Source organism: Gymnodraco acuticeps, unplaced genomic scaffold (assembly GCF_902827175.1).
Source record: "Gymnodraco acuticeps unplaced genomic scaffold, fGymAcu1.1, whole genome shotgun sequence".
Taxonomy (NCBI): domain Eukaryota; kingdom Metazoa; phylum Chordata; class Actinopteri; order Perciformes; family Bathydraconidae; genus Gymnodraco; species Gymnodraco acuticeps.
In genome coordinates, this window is record NW_022990224.1 from 135,781 (window position 1) to 152,647 (window position 16,867).

General features: G+C 41.6%; 1 protein-coding gene across 1 annotated transcript in view; it reads left to right on the forward strand.

Annotated features, from left to right (window-relative positions):
• Positions 1–13,188, forward strand: part of fbln1 (fibulin 1) — a 29,020-nt gene extending 15,832 nt beyond the window's left edge. Inside the window, exons 15-17 of the mRNA XM_034218788.1 lie at positions 580–725; positions 2,871–3,011; positions 12,569–13,188. Coding sequence (XP_034074679.1) covers positions 580–725; positions 2,871–3,011; positions 12,569–12,708 — 427 coding nt within the window. The 3' untranslated portion in view covers positions 12,709–13,188. The remainder of the gene's footprint in view (positions 1–579; positions 726–2,870; positions 3,012–12,568) is intronic.
• Positions 13,189–16,867: the final 3,679 nt, after the last annotated feature.

Sequence of the window (16,867 nt, forward strand, 5' to 3'; positions counted from 1 at the left end):
AAATAATAGGATGAGAGCTGCCCTGGGGATAGGCTGGGGAGTTGTCTAGTCATGTTGCTCACAATTTAGGAGTCTTTTAGAACACTCCCTTGCCCCATAAATCCTCCTCAAGAGATTATCTGATGTGAAGCAGGGGATGCTCGGCAAATCCAAATATTTTCCTGAGCAGGTTGTGGATCATTCTTTGTGAGTGTAGTAATTCATTTCCCACACAGCTTGAAAACATGCATCATACAGTAAAGGCACCAATGGCATCACTAGTCTCCACAAACTACTAAGTTTGGCTTCAGCATGATATGGCAATTATTGTCACCACCCAGAATTTGAATGTTATTTATTTTTGACTGATGTATCCAGTAACTTCTGTGTTGTCCAGATATTGTTTGTGGCCATTGCTGTTGTCCTCACTGAGTTCTTGATTACACAGAGGGCTGCTCCCAAGGATGCCCTGTTATTTTAGGCTTTAGAAATCAATGGTGGTTAACTCTGACGTCTTAATATAGATTATTACCTAAAGGTCAGAGGACGTGTGTGTTTGTGTTTTCTTTTGTGGGTGTGTATGTTTGTTCTGTCCTTTAGAGTGGCGAGGCTTCAACGCTCTGACACGATTCGCTGTGTAAAGTCCTGTCAGCCCAATGACGTCGCCTGTGTCCTGGACCCCATGCACTCAGTGTCCCACACCTTCATCTCCATGCCCACTTTCAGAGAGTTCGCAAAGCCAGAGGGTAGGTACAAAGCATGGTTTAAATGCATACTAATAATGGACTTTTGGGTTAACATGCAAACATGCAGCAAAAGTATAAAAAGGGACAAAATATATTCAAGTTTCAATAACAAAAGATTTGTTATAGTTATAATAGTTTTGACATCTTGGGAAATAAAGTTATTCCTTTTGTATATCTTTTTTCAGAGAGTTAGATTAGAAACTACTCTCATATGTTTAGGTCAATTATTAAGCTTAAGCTAGCAGCCGGTTAGCTTACTTTAGCATACAGATAATACAAAAGTTAGCTTGACTCTGTCGTAACGTAATGAACAAAGACAAAGACCAGAAGTAGTGTAAAAGAAACCATTTCCACGAGCCATAAAGATTCTGACAAATGTTCCGCTTTGGACAGGCTAGCTCAACCTTTCCAGTCTATGCTAGGCTAACCATCTGCTTGTTGTACTGTAGTTTCATATTTGCTGTATGCCACTATGCCCTACTACAGATATAAAAGTGGTAGGCCCAATGGTCTTCCCAAAATGTCAAACTTTTAACACAAGGCTTACTTTATATTGCTGATCATCTAAGCTCCTTTAAAGATTCCTGTTAACCCTCAATCCAATAAGCAGGGTTGCCAACTTTGGGTACCTGGCTGGAGTGAGATTTTGATATCATGGGTTTAATTACACATATGCGCACTAAATGACTGCTATCGTGTCAGCAGCGGGACCTTAGCATATATGATATATATTGATATTGTGTATTAAAATATACGAATACACAATATTGGACAGACTATAAAGGGCACACAGTTTCATTCACTAATGAAAGTCAAACACATGCTTGTTTCCACTGTTTTATTGTCTGCCTGTCGCGATAAGCAATTAATTGACTTATCGTACGATAAATAAAAATGAACTCGATACATTTCCATTTACATGAGGATGTGACTAGCAGTTTGAAAGGATGTCCTTAAATTATTATTATATATTATCATTATGTCAGTGGTCTAAAATGGTCATACAACGGTGCCGATAATATTATCGTTTATCGCAATAATTTCCGGGAAAATGCATCCAACAAAATTAATTATCTTGAGAGGCCTATACATGAAACACACACACACAAACAAATCTACAGACTTACTCCAAACTGCCAAATATATGAATTAACACACTCTCACTCTCATATACTCTTTGACTCTATTTTGGCCTAGTAGAACGATAAGCAGCAGACTTTTACTTTGTTATCATTTCTACTGGATCTTAGATCTGCGCATGCGCAATACGGGTGCTGTCTGTTAACGTTGTTAAGAGTGGTGGGGGCGGGGAGGGAGTGGATCGACAGCTTGAGCTGTCAACTCAACATTGCAATTAACCAACCAAAAACGATTGCCGGTTCATCTTGTTTTTGGCGTGAGAATAGTTTGGGCAGCGTGAGAGCGTGAGATTGAGAGTGAAAGCGTGTGTCACACGCCAGATGCGTGAGAGTTGGCAACCCTGCATAAAGGTTAATAGTTGAAGCTTTATTGGGACATAACGTCCTGTTAAAATCATGGGAAACAACAGATTTGTTGACAGCATGATAACTTGTTGGGTTTTTATTTGTACCAATGTGTTCCTCAGCCATTTTGATCTCTCCAACTTTACTTTATCTCCATTAATCTCAATGCATTTTACTGCAGTTGTCAGAATACACATGACTACCACTGACCACCAAATAAGTTATTTCATGATGTTCTCCATGCAATCCGGGCTTGGCTGGCCTACACCAGAGAGAAAGAGCCATGTTTGTTGGATATGAGTAACGGTGGTAATCACTCGCAGACAATGACAGCTGACAAGCATCTATTGGCTGGCATACAGTGCATGTTTCAGACACACTCATGATCAACGTCACGGAGAGTTAAGCTCTTGTCGTTTCTCATAAACTCTGAGTTGGGGTGCAAGGGACTCGAGGCTCTTCAGCTGCACAACAGCATTGCAAAGCCTCAACCTTCCAGTGACCCTCTGAGTGTACAATAAACACAGACCATTTTATTGTCTTTCTCTTGGAAAGAAAAAAAGAAAAGCAAGAGTTGGCACTGGCTTGGCGATGCAATCCCAGAGTGATTATGAGCGTTTATGCTCCAAAACTTTGTTGTCTAATTGTTATCTTCCAACAGAGATTGTTTTCCTGAGAACCTCGGTGCCAGCTTACGGTGACTATCACTTAAGCAGTTATGATGTCAAGTTTGACATCCTCGAGGGCAACGTGGAGAACGCCTTCGACATCATCAAGCGGGTGGAGAATGGAATGTATGTGGGTGAGTACCAGGATTTTACTTTGTGTGTAAAGTCTGGATGAACCAAAGTAGGGCAATCATTTGACAATAGCAGTTTATCCATGCAGCCTTTACAGTCTCTGTGACTGGAAATTGCATTTTCTCTTTAAAGGAGAAAAGGGTTTTAGGTCTCATTTGAAAAATGTATGAAATATATGTGCATTTTTTTAATGCAAATCAAAGTCACATGTGCGCTAGAGAAGGGACAAAAAGAAACAGAAATCTCCCATAAGGAATGTCTGGACGGCCTGTCTGGGCCGCCCGACATAAGAACATCTGACACAGGCCGTTATCGTCTTTGCAGTGTTGTGGCATCATGTAGCTGTCATCATCTGCATGGGGGCTCTTGATGTCTGTGTCTTTGGAGAGCTGTCCTCTGAGTGGCTCTTTGAGATGGACCAAGGCCTGTTTCTGTCTCACCAAATATTTGGCATCGATTTCCACAGTCTTGTGGTTAAACAAAGTACCATTTCATTCACTTATCTACGCCTATGCTTATCCCTAGCAGATTGTTACTTTCCACTATAAGTTATTGCGGTCTCAACAGAGTGCATAAATGACTTGTGTTTTCAAATGCACATGCAATGCACACCAGTGATTGCAGTTGACAAGCATTTCATTACAACTACCTGTTTACTGACTGCCAGCATGCAAAAAGAGCCCTAGCAGCAGATACCATCTCCACTGGTTTGTAACAACAACACATGTTTGGGGAGAAACCATTCCCATCTTTGCGTTTGGTGGTGACCCAGGGCTGCTGCACGCCTGTGGGAGAGCTGAACTGAGCCTTGGCCATGGGAGGATGAGGGTGTTGTGAGCCCAGGGATGACACATTTTTGGGCCCTTCTAGGTGTTTTGGTTTTGTGTAGAGATGCATGCAGGGTGGTAGCGGAAGGACAGCGTCTTGTTCTTCTTCTCTCGCTGATGGATGAAGGGATGGCCCGTCAGTATGAACATCTGTCTTTACAGAATGAAAGCGAGAGAGTGTTTCACTGATTCAAGCAGGATTGAAGGCGCACGCAATTGTTCCTCTCTTGTACACTTGTGCAGAAACAGATGTGAGCTCATCAAACGTACCCAAATTCACACACAAAGACAGACAACTGTTTATAACCAGCAATAACTCACTGTTTAAGCTGTTTAATTATATTGTACTGTATAATGGTATGTTTTTGTTGGAATGTGCAATTGTGTAATTCTGCATGAGTGATTAGCCTTATTTTGTAATACATTGTCAACTGTGTGTGTCTGTGTGCCTATGTGTAAGGAGGATTTAGGAGAAATTCCCTGTTTATATCGGTGCCCATTTGCAAGGGCTTGTATGTATGTGTGTGTGTGTGTGTGTGTGTGTGTGTGTGTGTGTGTGTGCAAGGGAGGGGGGGAGAATACAATTGCAGAGGGAGAAAGACAAAGTGAGACACTGTGATTCAATGAAAGAGGAAAGACTGAGAGAGAAAATATGTGCAGAAGTAATCCTGTGCGCTTTGCTTCATGTGGTTAAATGTATTGTTCCATTTCCCCACGCTAGGCCTCAGTGTCTCGCCGAGCATTAGAGCACTTAAACTCACTACCACATGAAAGGACTGTTTGTGAGGAGCCACTTCTCTCCCAAACCCATTGGATGCTTATTGGATGCAGCTCTTGCATGTTTGCACCAGTTGCCCATCACTTTTCCAAATTGAGGCCCTGTGCACTGGAGCCTTTGGCCACTGACTGCTCGCCGTGAAGTGTGGCGTCCACGGTGTGATGAAGGCCCTCTTGGTTTTTATTTAGTGGGTTGCGCTGCTGGTGCTTTGGCCCGCAGATGCTGCTGTTGCGTAACCATTGTATGAGGCTTGCTGACGTGTCACTTAAGGAAGCTTGGTTTCCAGTATCTCCAGTGTCTCCAACAGTGGTATTACAGCTTGGTGGGATGTGAAGAGAAGCAGACATTGAGGCTCCACTAATGAACAAGTGCGTGAACTTTGGCCATTATTTTTGGCCACTTCTTGTGTTTTCGAAAGGGAAAAAAGAGGCAATTAGGAATCCTCAGAATTCGATGTCTTAAAAAAAAGAGATTCTTGAAATGTTTGATTGGCTGACGCTCTTTTCCGTTATGCTCACTTACTCTTAAAACCAGTCAAATGCACACACAGGCATGCAGTGTTTGCACACACACACATGCATGCACACGTACACACACACATACCCACACCCACACCCACACTACCACAAGAGTAAGAATTGCAGTACTCTTTCCTAGTTTCTGGTCATCCATCACTGCCTTTCCCAGTACTGTCACATCTGGAAGACAACAGCCTGACAGCCGTACGCATCTGTGCAAACACAACAGGCCCTCAGCACTTGGAAAACATGATCAGAACCAATCAAACACTTTCATATTCCAGTGACGTCCCCAGTAGCACAGCGGCGACCGCACAACATCCCTGCAGGTATGTGGGCACACGGCAGAAGCGATATATCATCCTCTCTAAAGACAACATTTGTCATACACATATTTGGAAACTCAAACATCGGAGGAATGCATTGCTCATGCTAGTGCTGTCATAGACTTTTGATTAGGGACAGGTTGTTTGAAAAGGGTTGATAATGGGATGATTGATTTGGACAGTCAGCAGGTGGATATTCCTCCCTTAGAAATCACTGGCTCTGTGGTCTCTGCTGGAAGAATGAGTGCTGCTGAGTCTCTCATCTCTGATACAATGCTGGTACTTTCTTTGTTTTGTTATCTCTCAGTGACATACAGTACATCACGGGGGGATCAATATTGTCTTTTACCCCTCCCATTGAGGGTAGGTCTAGAGATCAAGGTGGGCCTGCTGAGGATGTATGAATTCTTGTAGATTTACTTAAGCCGTTACATATTAGCTGTTTAAATGTAATACGTTTTTGATATAGGGTGGGGACACAATACCAACAATAACATTTCCTCCTGTATGCAATGTGTAGAATATAAACCAAGTTTAAAGTTAAAAAAGCCACAAAACGTGTTTATAATGTGACTTATTTTTTTGATATGTCTAAATCAAATGTACAATACAATCAGAATCCCACTGTGGAATCAAACGGTCAGGACATGAATAGTCATCCCTTGAATGTGTCCAAATGACATCTCTTCATGAGTAATAATTTGTCATGGAAGGATTTCAATGTGTACCATTAATCACTGCTGTCTTATTCTTTTTAGCAGAAAAAACTGATTTATGTAGTATTTATGTTTATCTTACTGGACAGCAATGGATAATAAAGCACCCTCTCTTAATGAATCATAGCCCTTCTCTGGAGAAAGTCTGAGACGCCTGAGCTAAATTCCATTCATATTTGAAATGCAGGTGGAAATATGCCTTTGCGGTTTATATCCTGTGCAGAGAATAAATACCTTATGCATTGCCATTGACACGGGGCTGGCAGCCAGTGAGGCAGACAGTAAGATGAATGGAAGAGGAAGTGGACAGTTTGTCTCTATGCAGGTAGTCATGGTCGTCAGTGCGGCCGTCCACAGTGAGCGGTGGAATGTGAGTGGACTGTGTGAGACATGACTGCTTCAGAGCCAGTGGAGCTTGTGGCTCTGGCTTGTGGCTGTGCTGGTGAGGAGTTGAGGACAGCAGTGGAGATAAGCAGACAACTCGCTCCGTTTTAGAGGCTGTCATCTGGATGAATCATGACATGGCAGCAGCGAGCCCACTAGAGCGCGCCAAGCCCATAAGGAATCCTTGTCTGCCCCACAAGAGATTAGTACAGCTAATCAAAACATGGTCTTCTCCACCCAACAACCACACTGTCAAAAACACAACACTCCCCCAAGGTGGTCCTCCACCACCAATGTGCTGATGAAGAGATAGTGATGCCGATATGTCACGCTGAAAAAAGGTACGCATACTTATAGCACACATTACTTGCAATAAAGCTGTCTTAATAATTTATCAAATACACTTATCTCCCCTGGGTGGGTGATGTATTTCATTTATACTCATCATTATTCTTTGCTGTCTGGCACTGGGATATTTGGAAAATGTAAAACGTGATAGCTCAGTTCGTATCCATTTTCATATAGTAGCGAGCCAAAATAGATAAGAAAGTACTTAAAGGTCCCATGTCATGGCCATTTCTACTGATCATATTTCCATTGTTGAGGTCTACTAGAATAGATTTAAGTTGTGCAATTTTCCAAACTCACATTGGTTTCTCATACAGCATCTCTGTAAAGTATGTGTATTCACTCTCTGTCCTAAACGGCTTGTTGGAGCTCCTGCCCCCCCCCCCCCCCCTCCCTGTGAGCCCAGTGTGTTCTGATTGGTCGGGATGTTGCGAGGCTCGTTGCTGCTCGCCGCTGCTGCGAGGAGCGGACAGGTTTCCGGGTCGGCGATACAGCGAAAACAAGCGAAACTCATCCTGAGCACACACAAACACTCACAGCCGAAGTAAAAACAATAAGTGTGGCTTGATATTGAGAAAGAAAAAGGTTTATAACGCTGTGAGAATGGGTCTGCGGAGAGCATTTCTCCGCCATCCCAACTCGCCTATTACCAGCGTTCAGGGAGCTCTATGCAAGTCAATGGGATGCCCTGTTAGTTTGCCAAGGGATCCTGGTGTGTGAGGTGCTCCGCGGATTGGTCCATTTGGGCCAATCCGGTCATTTGTTGTTGATTTGGGTGTTCACGCGTCACAGAACCCAGGAAGCAAACAATGGAAAATGAGAAATCTCCAACGAGGCGTTCTGGGGCAGCATAAACAGGTCTTCTCTGTGTTAGAGTTTTACTCCCTACAGGGTGTACTTTGAGGGTTTTTCACTCTGGAGACCGTTTACATGCATAAAAACCTTCATAACACACAAGGGGACGGGTAATAATCGGAAAAGCATGACATGGGCCCTTTAAACACCTTATCACAATGCTGTATACTTCCTTCCATTTATAATGTGGAAGAAGATTATTATAAAACATCCTGATTTAAACTCCAAACCATGCAGATCTGCATAACCTTTCAATTCAGTCTCCAATGTCAAATCTATACTTTGACTCCTTAGTTATGGGTTTAGCTTTGTAAGGTCACTTGTAATACAGTGCAAAGGTTGTGGTAAAGATAATGGTGCATGTTGTGTCATCTCAGCTGCTCTGACCCACAACTGCTAAAACAGAAAGTCCAAGAAAAGAACCAACCGATTCCCTACGGCTACTTTTCAATGATGTCACTACCCAATGTGCGACACTGTCCAAAATTGACCCATGGGCCATTTGAGAGATCTGTAAGTATGACTCGCTGTTAATTGACCTTAAAATATCAAGCCACATGTGCTGGCCTTTCAGAGCGAAGCTTCCGATCCCTCTTTGGAGTGGTCAGTCGTGTTTGGACAGCCTGACCCGACGAGCCAAAGTTGTACCAGTGACCATGCCGTAAACACAGCATGGAGTACTCAAGGGGTCTTTGCACTCAGTCTCTGTACATTTATGTTGGCAATTTGAAAGGATTATATTTTGGCTTTGCTGTCAGGTAATCAAAACTGAAATTGCTTGCTTTGCTTATTGGGTAACAAAGGTTTATGCCAACATAGCTCAGCAATATGGTTTGATACAAAACATATCTCAGTTATAGCCATAATGATGATGAAGATACCCTCCAGTACCCTCTTTGCATACTGTAACTCTGTACACCACCTGGATACTCTCCAATGGTTTCACTGGAGCGAGCATGCATAGCACCACAACCAGTGTGTCATTATACAATACTGTGGTGAGGCCAACGCATATTTTTCATTTGTCTCTGGTGTTAAACCCGCTCATTTTGGATTTTGTCATACACTTCCTCGCTGAGTTGAAGAAACCAGAAAACCCAGAAATTGTACTGTTTACATGTTACCCTTCAATATTGCACCGCTCGTGGCCATGAAGGATGACAAATGCCTTCTGGCACTGGCTTCACTTTGTTTTGTGGCAGTGTCTCTGCTACTAGCATGCATTTATTTAAGGCTATTTTTTACTGAAGGGGCTACTTCATGGTGTAGGGAATGTTTTGGAAAGCGGACAGATTGTACAGCTGTTTGTTTGATGGTGGATTTTAAAGCCAGCGCAGTCACCTTTGCACCCTGTGGCAGATACCTCAGTGAGATGGAAAGACACCGCAAACCTTTCCAGCACAACAACTAAATCTCAGGAACGTCAGCCCTCAGATTACATGACCTTGCAACCAATTTGAAGAGCAAATTGTTTTGTTAACCTCCCCGTGTTTATTTATATGAATCTCAGGTTGTAGCCAATCAAAGTCAACCTGTTTTGTGGCTGTTGGCTTTTTGCCTTACAGCCCGGATGAAATGTTAAAGATGAGTATGCGGTTGTGGTTTCACCTCAGGTTCACTGTTAGTATGTTGAGGCCCAGCTGTTAGCTGATGATTTTCCCTCATTCAGGATACCACTTTGCTTTGATGGGAAGCTTACGGAAACACATACACTGACCTTAAGCTCCTTTGTGCAGAATTGGGCCCACATTTAAACAACATAGTTACACTTTTCTCCCTCTCAAGGCTGTGCAAAAAGCCTTAAGTCAAACAAAGGCTACATGTAGAAGTTGAATAAAACATGTTTCGACAATTCAACAAATTGGTAAAGTAACAGTAACACATCATACATTCTTTGGTTTGTTATCACGACCAATTGCGTCCCAAAGGTTAAAGTTGGGTGAAAGTGAACTGTGTTTTTTTTTATTTCACTAGTTTCTAACCATGAATTCAGAGGTATTAGGCACTATAACACCATTTCTGTTTCTCAGAGAACAGTGTAGCCATTGTGCATGTGCTAATTAGACCACAAGAAAATGTACAAAACAAACAAACACATTCCACATATTGCTCTATTTAGAAGTCCTTAATAAATGTTCAGTCCAGACGCAATATGTGTTTTTGTTATTTATTCATGCCGTGAGATTGTTTAGCTTATTTTCGTGGAAAATATTTAAAGGATTTTCAGTATAAAAACCTACCCTGATTGTAGAGTGTTAAGCAGCCCTCATTAGATACAGGCTACACACATTTAAAAGAAAACAGTCCTAATAAAGACTGAATCCAAGTCGTCTTTGCGGTGGTCTATATTGTGCTCATAATATTTTACACATCTTCATTGTGTGCTTGCTCAACTCATCAGTGAAGCCTATTCATTTATTTTGTCTGAGTTAAGTCGACAAATCATGAACCTTCTGATCTCACTTTAAGTTTGCGTTGGTCAACTCAGGAGTTGAGTGCCATAACTTTTTTTATTTCATGTTAGTTAGTCTCTTACTGTTGCTGCTGCTTTTAGGTTTAAGCAAAGGTTAGTTCTTCCTGATGACTCTGACGCTTTGGAAACAATAAAATCTCAGTCCCATTCCCCTCCGTCTGGTGTCACTATGCAACAGAGTCCCAAAACACCAAAACAAAGGGGCACCCATGGTCGAAGTGGGCCCCATTCCACACTCCTCCAAGTGCTTATCGACCGGATCTGCTGGAATCTGCTGTGTGTCCACAAATCCGACTGGGAGAGAGTAAGAGAGCTAAGAAAGTGACCAAGAAAGAGTGAAAGACAGCAGTTTACTTGCCCCTTCCAGAGTTAAAGATGGATTCCTGGAGGAATGCCTCCATGGCTGTATCGCGTGACTGTGACTGCTCCCCTCCATCAAACACATGGGACTCATTTACCCTTGTGGGCCACAGGGATGGTGCCACAAACACCAGGCCCCCTCAAGAAGGGAAGAGAGGGGAGAAAGAGAAGAAGGAGAATGAGTGGGTGGGGGGGTGCCATCATACAATGCCAGTGTCCCAAAGGACGCAGCGGATGGCGCATAATGGATCATCATCTGCCCTGTGGTGAACGACGACCAAATGGGTTTTACTGCTTTATTACAAGTACCACAAAAAGGAGCCTCATAATTCAGAGCGATTGAGGCAATGATCTGTCGTCATTTTGATCCATGTTGAGTTAAACCAATGAGTCATAGAAGCTTGAACAGTCTACTGACTCACTTGTGAATAAGACAGGAAATGAGAAAAACAAAGAGGACGGTCGTAGGTGTGATAGGAGGACAGGGTGCTGATTGTGCTGCCTGCCCGATGGTTGTTCAAACAGGCCAGAGCTGAAATGTCACCAGCCCTCTGCAGAGAAAAGGCCCGCTGACAGCCTGTATAAACACTGGCATTCCCCCCCCCCCCCCCCGTGTAATCGCATGTTCACTTAAAAAGAGTACCCAATGAATTCCATGGGCGTTCAGTAATGCTCCGTTGTAGTATGTTTACTCTCCCATCTGTTTTACCATGATAGAGGGTGTCCATTTAAAGGGTGGAAGGTGGGAGGGGAGAATACAATCCAGATCACTGGGCTTCAAATCAAATCAAAATCATTGTCTTCTGAGAGCGGTTGGTGTAAGGGTCAGCATTAAATACAACTATTTTCCACCAAAGAAATACCCTTGCTGGCATTTATGATGCTGGATTATTCGCAACATCACATATTTTATACACCAGCTAGCGTAAGAAGTTCATCAACATCGGAGCATCTTTTTGTGGCAGCGCTCAAATCCCGACAAACAACCAATCTAACAGCCAAAGAAAATGGTCTTGAAATGTTATGGGACGCGTGTGGCGCAGTGGGTTGTGCGTTGGTGTTCGGTACAGGTTCAAACCCCACTGCAGTCAGCATGTCGTTGTGTCCCTGGGCAAGACACTTCACCCCAAATTGCTCCTGTGGTGATTGTCCACAGTATTGAGTATGTAAGTCGCTTTGGATAAGAGCGTCTAACAAGTAACATGTAATGTAATGTTAAAATACACGCTGGTTTCTATATGCAAAACGCAAGCTGTTACACAACCAATGTAGACAGCTGTATTGAATAAAATGGAAGTTAATACATTTGAGGGAGCTGTCAGACATGCGTGAGACGGAAGACTGGAGAAGGATCCTGAAATGTGTCTGGTTGAGACAGCCTGTGACCGGGACATTGTGAAAGATATATGTAAATTATAACTGTGCTGTGCACCAAAAACAAAATGTTATTATCCTCAATTGTCTTGGGGTGGCAGCAGAAATAAAAAAGTCAGCACTAAAAACCCAAACTATCTGCTTAGCTAGATACTAAGGGTAAGTGAGAAAACATGCTTTGGGTAACCCTTTAAACCTCATGGCAACGAAAAAATAAAACTAATGGAAAAAGTGGAAAAAACAAGCGTATTTTTGCTCACTGCTGCTCTAAATCAACCAATAAGGAATACGAAAAACGACAAATGTATATTGTTGTCAGTCAAACCAAAACCAAGACCAAAAGTCCATAAACGAGACATATATAAGAAATTATCTCAGATTACATTTAATTCATTTCATTGCCAACTGGAGCAATTTCAGGTCAAAGGTCTTGCCCAAGGCCACTTTGACATGGGGATCGAACCAGAGAACCTCCAATTGATAGACCCCTTAAATCACATCCACTCTGCTCAACGTGACATGACCCAGCCAGCAACAAAGTCTTGCCTCTATTGTCCCAAACTGTGGTCTGATATTGATGTTTCTCTTTGTCTTATTCAGGTGTTGTCCGCCAGGTGAAGGCCCTGATTGGTCCATTGACTACGGTACTGAAACTCTCCATGCGAAACCTGACAACTCAAGGTGACTCCGGTCAGAACATCATCAACGTTCATGTCTTCGTCTCCGAGTTCTGGTTCTGAGAAGTGGATGCCAAGTGTTACTATATGTATTAAGACATCTATTGTCAACACTTAAAGCATTGGTTTTGTTATGTCAATGCAAAGATCAGTGTCAAGGTTTTAATGTTATGTTTGACTATATATTTGACAGTTTCTAAGATGAACGGCTACTTGCTGCTTCTGATGAGTTCACTATACCTTGTTTGGAGGACAAGCTCACTCTAACGTACACTCCTGTGTCGCAACTAGCATAACAGAGCTACAAATTGAACTTTATATTATTAAATATCTTTTAAGAAAAGAGAAATCAAGACATTTTTGTTCAAATGGAAAGTGCATGCGTTTGGAAAGGTCATTAAAGGATACGATGATTACATGATTCAACACTATTCTTTTCATGACATTATAAGCCTTTTGTTTTTGTAGCATTCACATTTCCTTTCTTACTGTTTGCATTGAATGAGGTATTTTTTCTATGGAATAAACACTATTTTAGTTACAGTATTTGTCAATTTTATTTATTTATTTTGTATATTCCCTACCATTACAATTTAAAGACGAGTGGTTGAATTTGTTACTGAATTTACACTTCAGGAAGTTAACTACATCCAAAAGTAAAAAGCCATGAGAACATACATATGGAGAGAAGTGAAGAAGCTAGCTGTGATAAAAAAATGTTTTATAAGAAGTGGTTATTTTGTAGAGGTTATATTTTTTCCAAATAAAGTTAAACAAAGGGTAAAAATATCCAAATCAGGAGCATATGAAAATGTTTGGCCACTTCAGTTCATGTGCACTTCCTCACGCTACTCCCTTACAGAGACAGAGGTCCAGTTTTTCACAGTTTCTCCTCACACCACAATCCCAGTTCTCGTTATGCCCCATTATTTCTTTCTGGCCTGCTGATGGTCCATTGGCACGGTAAAAATAAGAAGCCTGCAGTTTGTTAAACGTGAATAAGTACTTACTTAATATTTTAAAGCACATATGGCTTAAGGAGATCTGTCATTATAATGTTGTACATCTGGGTTTGGTCCCTCTCTCCTATGAGACGCAATGTTCTAATATTTCCGTCTTGAATGCTAATCGCTGTATATGTTAACAAGCTTAGAAATATATTCCCAACGTCTTAATGATGACAATTCACCATTAATGTTTTAAAAATGCAAACCTTAAAACATGCCTATTCAAATGTAAGTATATCAAATGGGTTTGTATGACATTGGTAACATGCAGTGTTGAAATGTAAAGAAGTACATTTACTCAAGTTCTATTCTTATTTTGATGTTTTTCTTGAGTTTTTAAGCTACTCTATTACTCCTCTACATTATCAAAGCCAATATTTACTTACTTTAAACTAACTTTATCCGACAGGTATTTACAGATTTAGTATAGTAGCCCATACAAAATATTAATAAACTAATAAATAAACATTGACATATAAGTGTAGGTTAAAATATCCAGAAGCAGAAGGGGCTAAATTAATAATCTTTTTTCTCAAAGTAATGATAAACCTGTGAGTTGGATGTAGAAAAGTCAGAATCAATATAGATGTTTTTTACTTTAAAGAAAATTCAGATTGAACATAAAAAACAAAAAACTGTAAATGATAGTGTCCGTCCAAAAAATATTGATTACTTATAGTGAAAACTACCCTTGGATAGGTAAGGTAGACTAAAAGCTTTAGGAATCCAAAACAAGTGACATGTGACCTTTTTAGAGAGGTTTAGCAAAAAAAACTCCACCTCTGAGGTGATTTGGGTGGAAATGGGGTTTTTACCGTTTATCTGGAACCCATTGGTCAATTTTGGTGATTGACCTCTCTTTCTGACCGTTAGAGCCAATAGAATCGAAGGGGAATCTCCTCACTCACACACAGTCTAAAACAAAAAGGTGTGGGGGCTTCGTTCACACAGTTTTGCACCAGAGTGAAGCTGTCTCTAGGTCTGACTTCTAGAAACGGAAACGCAGGTTTATTGCTTATGGATTATCAGAAATCATTTCAAAGGGACACAGACACATTGGATTAACCTATGGATTAACTTCAGCAGCGTTTTTATCGTTTTAATGCCATTGAAGACCACTTTTGACCAGACTACGACACAGGTGAGCCATGTTAGCGTTTTTAGCTACCTAGCGCCATATGTTTTGATGTCTGTTCTTGTTATTATCTCTGCGAGTTCGTATAATTGAGTGATAATGAGGGTACCCTTCGATTCTGTGTCACCTCACAATGTGAAACGATGGGTTGGATGTGCAGCAAAGATACATAATAAGGTTTTGTGAGTGAATTTCGGTGCAGTCATCTGTTGTAGTCATCATTTTTCGCTCGTTGCTAATTCAGAGGCTCAGCGTTAGCATTGTGGGGTATTTTTTTGAAAAAAAAATTAAAATGATCAGTTAGATGAGTTTCTTCCCGTTACATGGATATAAAACATTCATAGTTTATTAAATGAACATGCCCTCAGACACTGTTTCCTGCAAGATGTTGTGGCAGTGCCCCGGTACCGGGGTCTCTCAGGCTTAACAGGTTAAGATCATAGGCAGAGTTTGACATTTGCGCTTGGGGGGGCAAACCTTTTTTACTGACGTCAGTACACAGTCCCAACTATTGCGTGGGGTGCTACGGATACAGAAGCAATAAAACCAGCGTTCACCGCACTGAGTATGACTTTTCCACATACGAACACAACTCGTCTCGTCATGCACGCCTCATGCACGCCTCATGCCCGCCGTACACACACACTCATATGGAAGGGGCGGTCTCCCCCCAACAACAGTGCATTACATCTGTAAAACTTATCATAACTGTGCACATCTTATACTTATTTGATAACTACTATATCCCTTGGTTACTTGAACACGCTACAATATTATTCAGTGTCCTACTTAGTGCAGAAGTAGACGCCTTAAACGTCCCAGAAATTAGACGTTTTAAAAATCGCCGCATATCTTATTGTAATATAATAGCTGAATCACTTGTATGTAAAAAAAAGCGAGGGAACTTGTGTTCTTAACCTCATACGTCACACACACACATCACACACACACTTGTCACAACATGCGACTGCTCAAAAATGAAATTATTTCAAACAAAACATGATATTATTCAGATTTGTATTGTAACAATCATTATATTACATCTATTAAAATATTGATATACGAAATATTTGTATTGGAACAGTTTTAGAAGTAGTAATGCTCTAACATATTTCAGCCACTAGGGGGGCGGCAATGCCCCCCCTGCCCCCCCCGCAAAATCCGCCTATGGTTAAGATAATACATATTATTCATTAACAAGCCATAAAGAGTACTTTTGCACCATATGTTCCACTTTTACATGGTTAACCCCAGACATGAACACATTGTAACTTGTGCAATACCCTAAATGAAGTCACAACTCATTGACAGAAAACCTGATTATAATAATTTACACATTTCAATATTAGCAGCCAAACAGAGAAAATGTTAGCAAGTTTACTTTCATTTATGGTGGTGTGTTGAATGTCAGTTTCCATGGTGACATTTAGAACATTCTGTTTACGTTGCAGCCAATCATATCTGTGTATTGACAGCCTGTCCTCAACATGCCCTCAGTTGAGTTTCCGTAGGATCTACTCGAGATACTCCGTGCATGCGTGTACATATGTTGACTGTGGGTTTTACTTGTGGTCTTTTTGTCCTGCTTGTAGCTTGGGGATGTAAGATCTTTATAGAAAATCCCCTTTGGTAGAGTGACAGATTGGGGGAGGGGTAAAGGTGGCAGCAGCAGTTAAAGACCATGGGCATGGATACTCGCAACCACATTCCTAATTACATTTATCAGTGAACCAGAACTGCCCCCTCCATCAAACATGCGGGGACATCAGACAAGAGAGCATGCTGAACACATGTCAGTGACGGCCTAACTACGAGACTGCAATCATCACTGTGGCCGGCTCAGCCAAAGCCTCCCAACGCTTCAAAGACAATGGTGGAGGAGGCGCATACATCAGGATCTGAAGTCGTCTGCGTGATGGATTTTAAGGCTCTACTGAAGGGGGATATCCTCTTCAGAGGAAATAGAGGCCAGCAGGTCAGCCTTGTGGTTGACATGAAAAGAGGAACGAAATGCCGTGCATGTTTGTGTGTGTGTGTGTGTGTGTGTGTGTGTGTGTGTGTGTGTGTGTGTGTGTGGTGT